A 10428-nucleotide genomic window follows, 5' to 3' on the forward strand; every position below is an offset into this window, starting at 1 on the left:
TCCATCTTAAAATACAAAACATATGTCACACACTATGGGACAATCTGATACACTTACAATATAATATATATAATATATATATAATATACTGTTGAAAAATGTGATGCTGATATATTACCACTGTTAAAATTAATTTATTTTGATGAAAGTGATTTTTTTCATCAGGTATAAAGATTAATTCCTAATTTTGCATTTAAATGACCATTTTGCTCCAATTTTATGTGTTTTAGTTACACTTAAGTATTTAGTGAAATTAATGTTGATAGAATGTGGCAAATTTTATTTGTTTTTCTTTAAGTAAAAATGTAATTTTTTTAATTTCAGGGGTAAATATTGTAAAACAGATTGTTTAAGTGTTAATAACATTTTCTTTACAGTTTTGAAGAATGCATTTTAATTTTGGGCTTCTTGTACACAAAATTAATAAATTATGTTTTACCAATAAAATAAAATAGAATTTCAAACACAGATTTATAGATGAAATGAATATTTTTTTATAATTAACAGATATTATTTTTTTCTATTAATTTGATAAAGTTTTTGATAAATTATTATAGTTAGAGATTTTTGAAAAGTTGTTAATTAAATTCTTCTTTTTCAGAGGAAACTGAACTTTTACCAAGATATTCCTAACTGGCATAGAACATGGAATGATGAAACCAAATTAGTAATAGAATATATAAAAGTATGGGCAATATAATAAGTATTATAATTTAATTTATATTTAAAATTAATGAGTTTTATGATTTTTTTATTTATCCTAGACTTTTTGTTTTGAGTACCTTACATTAAAATTATTCTATGAAACTTCTGTCCTACTCATGATAAAACCTGGTTGTCTATATTCAGAAGATGCAATATAAAGACAAACCAATTATTACAAAAGGTAAATTTTACTGAATTTTTTAATTTTTTTTTTTTTTAAAGTGAACTGTGATCATTTTTAATATTGTATTATTCAATTAGATTGCATTTAAAGGAAAATTTACTAGGATGGAGATTAAAACTTAAAGAGTTGGCAATATAAATAAAAAAAGAAAAAAGCAATTTTACAGAGTTTATTTTTAGTAATCATAAATTAATTTAGTTATCTTAAAAAAAGATCACAGTTCTGTAAAAATAAAAAATTTAACAATTTTTATGAGATCTACCTTTTTTCATAATTGGTTTTTCTGTAAATTTAATCTTCTGGATATAGTATAGATAACCATTTTTCAACATGAATAGAACAGAGGCTTCAGAGGCAGTTTTAATATAAGGTATTCAATAAAAGAGTCAAATTAAAAAAAAAGCAATAAACCCCATAAATTATAAGTAAATAATTAAAGCACTATTTTAAAAATTAATAAAAATGTTCTTTTAAGAAAACTACTGTGCTTTAAAATAAATTTGGTGTTGGTAGTTCATTTTTTATTTATTGCCCCATGATACATAAATTAAGATATTTTTAACTACATTCCATTAAACTGTTAACATAAACAGATTTGATACCTGTTTATGTAAACAGGTATCTACAGGTTTAACTACATTCCATTAAACTGTTAACATAAACAGATTTGATACCTGTTTATGTAAACAGGTATCAAACTACCATCTTCTTTTTGTTGAAGCACATATGGATAATCATGAAATCATCATCTGTGCATTTCAATTTACTTATTTGTTAAAGTAAACATTTTTTTCAACTTTAGTTAAGGGGATGGGGTGATTTGCGAAAAAACCAGTTTCGATTTCTTTCAGTGGTATTTTAGAGAAAACTTTATTAAAGCAAATCTGATACCTGCAATGCATATATAAATAATCCAAAATTTTTTTCGGAATACTAACCTCTCCCCATTTCTTACAATTTGTTACCACATATATATTTAACTTAATATTGGCGGACGACAACGGTAGCAACTTAGATGTCACGGGCGCACAGTTTACGTACGCGTTGGTATGCGTCACTCCCGCCCCGCAGTTCTACCACCATAGGGACACTGCGACCCCACCACTCTCAGGCTCCAATAAAAGAGCGTACACGAGAGTGAATTTTTAATTAGGGAACGAGCCTAGCAGCCATCAGCCCAGCAGCCACTGACAGCATGGAAGAAGGAAGAAACCTGCACTTTCCCCCGTTCAGCCCTTCGGGGCCTCGGGAATTTTAAGGTTAACGGTATGTAACCTCGGTTACTACCAATTCTCGGAAAGTGCAGGCCAAAGAAGAATGAAGAGGTCATCGGAAGAAGAAGAGGGAGAAGAAGAAGGAAGACTCTACTCGTCCCAACATCACGGACTGGAGTCCGGAACAGAGCCCAGAAGAGATGCGTCCTGAAAGGCAGCCATAACAGAAGTGGATGAAGAACTTCTACACAACCTCTCCTTTAACACTTACAAGTAAATGAAATTAAACCAGCAATTGCGACTCCTCCGGAGTAGGGGTCGCATTGCTCCCTCCTGATAGTTAGTGCCCCGTTGTGGCGTATTCCTGCTAGCCTATGAAGCGTTAGCACCGAAAGGACTTCAGTGGACGGTCTGAAGGGGAATTACGTCGGGAGGACAGGTTTCATAAGCCTAGCCTTCCGCGGTCGGCCCATGAAATGGGTTCGATAACGCTGGTTTAACAACGGCTGAACAAGTATTTGTGGAGGTCGAAGGAAAAAGCTCCGACCAGACCTTTTACCTACCTCTCTAAATTCGGTCATGGTCGGAGATTCTCTGACATAACAGTACACGAACAGAAATGCTCACTGTATTCCTTCTAACCAAAAAGTGTTGGACACAAGGGTGACAACTACCTGCAGCGAGCCACAGGCAGCTGGAGACCTTCTGTATTCTCCTCTCTTTGCACCTCTTCGCCGCTACTGGATCAAATGCGTGAAATCAAAGATAAACACACAGTTACAGATTACGGTCCCCGCTCTAAAAGAGCGCGACCAGGACTACGGGTAAAGGCCCCTTTGCTCGTAACAGGGACTTACAACCATGAGTCGTTTCCACTCTTTTCACGGCGATGAGGCGGGTGCTCAAACAAAACGTACGCCAAAACACTCTGAATCTCCGTGTATAAATATGAATCCCTAATGTATAAATATTTATATAATTATGATTTCCATTTACCAACATTCATAAATAGAAAATAAAATAAGAAGGTCACAATTTTATGTTTATTGGAATGAATTGTGTATTGAATTTTATTAAAATTATTGATATGTGAAGTAAACGTTTCTAAAGTATATTATCATTGATCCTGGGGATGAAGTACTAATCTCCAAAAGCGCTTGAACATATTTTCAATTTATCAGTGTTTGAAAGTTGAAATCACAATTATATAAATATTTATATATTGTTACCAACAGGCCATGCTTAATAAAATTAATCTAAATTATTTCATTCCAATAAACATGACAATTGTGACCTTTTTATTACATTAAAATTATTGTTATGTGAAGTAAACATTTATCCAAAAAAATTACAATGAAATTGTAAACTGTTCGGTAAGAGTCTCACAGATAACAAAATGATACTGATATCAAAAAAGGTGGGAGACTACAATTCTATGATCAAAATCTGTTATTAATTTAGAATTTTGTTTAAAAAGAATACTTGTTAAATATATAGACAATAGATATACAATAATAGATAATAAAAAATGTTTAAGCGTTCCATATAATAAGCAAAAAAAAAATAGAAAAGTTTGTTACAAAACTCTTACCGGCTCGATTTCATTTATTAAACAAACTCATATAATAAGTAGGGCCAGTATAAAATCATTACCGCAATTTCGGTTAAATTTGACAATTATAAATTTGCTATCACAAATTTATCATCTGTTAGCATTTATTGCATGTTGACTTTGTAACTTATTAGTGATTCAACATCTTTTCTTCAGTTACATATTTGTTTTGTATTTTCACCTTATATTTCACAATGACTCGTATTGTCTTTATTTTAAGTATCAACATTATTTCAAGTTTTTAGCTTTTCAATGTGATGAAAATTCAGTTTTTTCATTGAATGTATGTTTTAACGCAATATTTTTATTAAAGGATATAAATAGAAAAATCAAGTAAATGCGTTTTGCATCACTTTCTTTCATATTCTGATATTTTTTTTAGCTACAGATGTATTAATTATTTATTTACCTAGTCTTGCATCGTTAATTACCGTTATATATAAAAAAAAAAACAATTTAGCATAATTTTTTTGGCGTTCTGAATGTGTTATGATAAAAAATGTTATATGTGACATTTACAGAAATAATACAATTACACTTCATACCATATTCTCCTTTTTTAATAAAACTAGTACAATGACCTTCACGAATCGAAAATCCGTAATATAATATTGCACTTATTAATTTGAACGTGTAACCCTCCATTTTATCGTATCCGTGGACACATGTTTTATATTATTATTAAATGAACTTTTTATTATTTCTCCATCAATTAGTTCAAATAGTTCTATTGAAGAATAAATATTTTTGTACGCTACCTAGTACTACCAAGTACTTTACCTAGCGGCGCGATTCGCACCACATTTTTGTAACACGTTCCTACTGTTCGTGTTTTTGTGTTTTATTACCAATTTAGCTTATTATCTTTTGCAAACTAATACTTTTATTTTTTTTTAATGAAGCGATGGGGATTAAAAAAATTGTTTCATCTTCAGTACTTTCATTTACATAAGACCATTTACTATTAAAACAAGCTGTAGTATATTTTCTTTTAAATTTTATTATTTTAAGTACATTATAATTCAAGTTTTTGCTACGCTACCTAACACTATCAAGTACTGCTACCTAGCGGCGCAATTCTTAAAGCCACCTTTTTGAGGAAAAGTGATATAATCAAGTCCCGCAGTTTATCAAATGGAAGAAAAAAACGTTGTCTAACAAAATAGGCATTTTTTGAAAGTATTTCTTATTAAAAATCTAATTGCACTGAAACATAATGTTTTCATGATAATCTTTTAGTTTTTTCCCCATTTTCATTTCACTTTTAGGTTAGGTAATGTTTAGAAATATAAACGTAGTTCGTTGACTTCGCCGTGCCGTCCAGTTCTTGTGCGGACTCTTACCGGCGAAGTTCGAACGAAATTCTTGATAAACATTAATTATTAGCTCAAATATAACGAAGTTTATTTTATTACAGCAGAATACTTCTAGAAAAAGCTTTATGTATATCTTAGTTTTTTCAAGGCCCTTCTACTAGTAATAAATTTATTTATTTTTAAAGATTTCTTATTTATAATGTGTTTTTCACAGAGAAACAATTTAATAGTAGTAATGAAGATTAGATTTCTTGAAAATATTTACTTAAAGTTAGCGCTGCAAACAATGCATCTTTATGTACAACTCTCCTACTCTTGGTTGATTTACAACAAGCTGCGCCATTACGTTGTAGCCTTTTTCTCTAACACTTCTGAATGGGAACTATCAAACACCTTAAACTCAGAATTCCACCTTAAACTTCTGACTTGCGTTGCATCAACAGTATCGGTGTCTACTCAGATTTAAGTTCTGATTATTTCATTTGTTACTTGTTCGATTAAAATTAATTTACAAAACACCATTTTCGTAGACTTTAATTTTTTCTTCATTGATTCAATGACTTGCTACATTTTACACAGTATGATGAATCACTCTTCACAGTCGCCTTATATATATCCAAATTTGGATGTGTTACTAATTTAAAGGTATCATATCATGCCATGACATTGTCTAATAACTGTTTTCCCTGTTATACTGTGCACCATCTCTTTCTTGTTGCTGTTATTAAGAATAAGCCAAAGAGTCATAAATCCCTATGATTATTTTAGTTTTGAAAGCGAATTGGTGTACTTCGCAACTAATACCAAGATATTGTTTTACTGATATTAATTGATATATATTGTTCCTAAAGCAGCATCCTCATCCATAGCTAATAATATCAGAAAAAAATCATTAATCTTCGGTATATTAATATAAAAAGAAAAACTCAAAAAATTTGGCATTGATTTTTTTTCTTTTGACCAAAACTTTTTAAAAATGATTTTTAAGGTAATTTTTCTTCTCACATTCCATATTGACAAACTGAGCTCTTTATTTTTGTTTTTACAAAGTTTTGAAATTTAACCAGAAATTTTTCTCTCCGTGCTGAGGATTTTTTTTACATTTAACTTATACAATTTAGAATGTTTGAATATGTTGAAAGTAGTTGACTTAGTCATTAAAAATGTTTTTTTTTTTTTAGAAAAAATCCTTGAACGTTTTTTATTACTACTTATATATTTTAAAAAGCATTATACTCTGCATATGTTTAGTATAAAGTTAAAATACAGTTAAGGTAGTTATGTTTTGGTCAAAATGATTCACAGAAAAGGTTTACATAGTAATAAATAAATAAAATCTAATGCATTTAATGTTTTTACAACTGTTATTTAGTAATAATAAAATAAGTAACAGGATAATAGTTTGATATAAACAATGAAGTACAGCTGACATAAGCACGCACGCACATATGGTTTTAGTTCAGTTTTTTATGTGTAATGACGTCAGAGAAAAATTCACAATGGTTCGTTGTACGATAGCATAGAAATGACCTTGTATCCGATTTGCAGATGTAATATCACACCACTCTGGTTATTCAGGTACAGGTTTGTTTTTAAACTGCTACAGGGGGCACCGTAAGTAAAGTAGTTAGTTTATTAACGAAATTATTACCGCCAATTACCCCACAGACCCGTTAGCAGCGTGCATCCTATTCTAAATACACTTTAAATGCATTATTTGTAGGTGCCTTAATTTAAAACTTAATTTAAGTTGGCTGTAATGAAAACAAGCCGTCTAATAAGTTTGATTCTATTTTTATGTGTATACGAGAATTGATCTTTTGCATTGTAATGGTTTTAACATTGGTGTAATACGTGACCAAGATTTTATATCGCTTATGTATGCTTACATTGTTTTGAAGCTATCCTGCTTAGATTTCTTTATCCCACTTTTATTTAATAAAAAAAAAGAATTAGTGAATCAGATTTGATACAAAAGACTATTAGTTTATATAACGGCCGTTACGAGAAGTTAAGATTGAGAGTGTTGAAGTAGTTGCTCTGCTAGATCGTTGAACTGTACGAGTCTTATAAACTAGAAACTGCATAATTTTACTGACATACTACTGTTCCTTGGTTTTTTGAATATCGTTATCAATAAAAATAATTTACTTCTGCTGCTTAAACTTTAAATGTTTATAAGTAATACATAGATCGTTAACAAAACTATTAAGATATACTCGTATATGATATATATAGTTTTCGTAAAATATTAGTTGGAAACGCAAGAAGTAAATCGGTGATTTTGTAAGTTATTTACATGATTCTGATGACACGTATACAATATCTTTTCTTTATAAATAGACGAGATTTTTCATAATTCATCATTTACAATTTACAATAAAATAATTTAATTTACAAAATAATTTTTAATTTCCAATTTTTTTCATAATTAATTTTTTAAATAATTTATTTAAAACAATTTATTATCCAATATATATTTTTACTTACATAAACACTAAATGTTAATTGCATTTTATGTATTTTAATTAATATTTTTTTTAATATTTCACTTTATTACCGTTCAATAAATCCTTCTAATGCACATAAAGTATTCTGGTGTTATTACGAAATTACCTGAAATTAATCATAAATTTAACACATTCAGAGAATTCATATTTTCCTCTTAAAAAGCTAAAGAAAATTTACTGAGTTTAAAATACGTAACATCATTCTAGATTTTTATCTTTATTATAAAGCGAATTATTTAGCTTAAAACTAAATTGAAAAGACAGAGCGCATAAAGTGTGTTAAGCATTTCTAATTTTCTCGATCATTTCTCTACAAGCAGCAGCCAACTTTTTTCTGTTTATTTTCTTTGACATAAATTTGGGTAACATGAATTCAATAATTGTAATTTGATCTTACTGAATTAATAGAAATTTCATCATCAAGATATTATCAAGTCTTTTCTCTCATATGATTATATTTTAACTAACGCTTCTGTTCTCATTAAATTTACAAAATATTACATTTAGGATAAAATTAATGGATTTAAAATTTTTTTCAAAAGATTGCAATTTTGCGTAAGCCATCACTCACTCATCAATTAAAACAAACGAATCTCTCAGTTGGAAATTCGAAAACTTTACAATATAATGTTATCCGCAACAACATAACCGTATTAATGTACATAGAACGCGTGTAGATATATATATATATTATATAATGGTGTTACTTCCCATACCCAATAACCCTCTTGCGGAATCTCTCGAATCCGGAATGATCAGGAATTGGAAAAAATAAATAAAAATTCGAAATTTTGTTATATATTCCCGCTTATATTACTTTGATTATTAAAATTTTAACTGTAATTCTGAATTAAATTAGGGTGGGGGGGTCCATTAGAATTATCTTCAATAAAGATCACAAAAAAAAATTATTATAATAATGATAAAAAATAATAAGATTGATTACAGTTATAAATCGTAAATCATTATAAATTATAATTTATATGTTATATAAGAATTCATTAATTATAAATTACACATAAATACGGTTACATTTTTCTTTGTTGAAAATCGTGTTTTTGTTAATTAGGATAATTAAAATTTACGAATTATAAAAAAAAGAAAAATGTTTATTAGAGAATAATAAATACAGAATAAACGGATCGTACTAACATATTCATTTAAAATAAAGCATGAATTGTTGCCGAGAGTTGACAGAAACGGGAAAGGAAATGAACAAATTTATGCGTTGATTCTAATGGCTGGAAGTAGCGTGGCAGCGCAGGTGGGTTGTATTGATAAACTCATTTATTTAAGCTAATGCATGTATTGCGCAGATCGTTAAGAAAGGGTATATCTCTAGCAAGCCGTTTACATACGATCGCAGTGGATCCTCGTTTAGATAAACACTAAAGTTTGTTACATTATACAATAATCATTTTATAAAATTATTACAAATAATTACAACAAATTTTTTTTCTTAGTCCAGTGTCACTTGTATGTGTAAAAACATTTTTAATTACAAAAATGTAAAGATAGTATATTACTTTTTACCTGCGTCATAAACTAAGAAATACGCGGAATATAATGTAAGATGTAGATAATAAAATAATAATTGTATAAACATATTGGGATTTCAATAGAATTTTTAAAGATTCTTTAGTAAAAGTTTTTCTCCTTAAGACAATTATGCTTATATGAAAGAAATGTTAATTTATAGTGAAGTATATTTAACAAGCACGAAACAGTAATTATATTTCAGGAAATAAAAAGGTCGTTTACTTTCAATTTTCTGGTAGTAAATGAAAATCATTCGAGTTTTGATTAACAGAGGTATATTTGATGGGAATCCACTTAGATAACTTTTATTTCGTACAGATTCTTTTATACTATCCGTGAGATTAAATACCATATTATACTGATATCTGATAATGCAGAAAATAACTAAAGTTTTAATAATAAAAAGCCGAAATTGTTTGAGACACAAGAAGCACATGAGAAATCTATGTGGTTCTAGTTTCACTCACTCTAATCAAATGTTCTTCATATACTGTAAGAATACAGAAACAAGTAACTGAGACGAACTGAGACTGTTCAAGATTACACTCATACATATCATCCTCAGAAGTAATATCTGAAAGGTAATTCCTGGAAGCTAAACAGGAAAAAGAAAAAGGTTAACCAGTCTTAAAAAACATTTTGTTTATTGCTAATAGCCTATAAGGTAACATTTCCGGTTCATCTATCAATTCCTTCTTGAAAATTTTAATGCTTTCATTTATTTCAATAATGTTTAATCAACAGCCTTCTAAACTATTGTAATATATTAATAATTTTTTGAATTTTTTCCAAAATCGTGACATGCATTCTACATACCGTATTTATTCTAGTACCCCCGGCCAACGATTTTCCGGACCGAAATTCTAAAAAAAATCGAGATATACCGGTATTTTAAAGTGCAACTGATATGATAAAAAAATTCGTAAATACGAAAATACTCAGAAAGTAAAGCATTTAATTCGTTCATGTAAATTACAATATTAATATTACATCCTCCTCTATGAATCATGAGACCTTGCCGTTGGTGAGGGGGCTTGAGTGCTCAGGGATACAGAGTAGCTGGACCGAAGGTGCAACCATATCGGAGAGGTATCTGTTGAGAGCCAGACTAAGGAATGATTCCTGAAAGAGGGCAGCAGCTCTTTCAGTAGTTGTTAGGGGCGTGAGTCAGGACGACTTAAACGGCCGTATCAACATCACTCAGTCCTCTGAGTACTGCGCAGCTGAAAGCAATGGAAAACTACAGCTGCTTTTTTTTTCCAAGAAAATGTGGCTCTGCATTTTCACATAACAATAATGGAGGCGCCTTCCTTGGTAAAATATTCCGGAGGTAAAATAGTCCCCCGTT

At 29.5% G+C, this 10428-nt stretch overlaps 1 protein-coding gene across 2 annotated transcripts in view; it reads left to right on the top strand.

The window, feature by feature from the left end:
- The window catches only part of LOC142326258 (beta-1,3-glucan-binding protein-like), a 37382-nt gene extending 35981 nt beyond the window's left edge, over nt 1-1401 (top strand). For both annotated transcript variants that reach the window (XM_075368578.1, XM_075368577.1), the window contains one exon: nt 602-1401. In XM_075368578.1, the coding sequence (XP_075224693.1) occupies nt 602-700 (99 nt within the window). In that variant the 3' untranslated portion in view covers nt 701-1401. The remainder of the gene's footprint in view (nt 1-601) is intronic.
- The last annotated feature ends 9027 nt before the right edge of the window (nt 1402-10428 follow it).

The sequence above is a fragment of the Lycorma delicatula genome, chromosome 6 (assembly GCF_047948215.1).
Source record: "Lycorma delicatula isolate Av1 chromosome 6, ASM4794821v1, whole genome shotgun sequence".
Classification (NCBI taxonomy): Eukaryota; Metazoa; Arthropoda; class Insecta; order Hemiptera; family Fulgoridae; genus Lycorma; species Lycorma delicatula.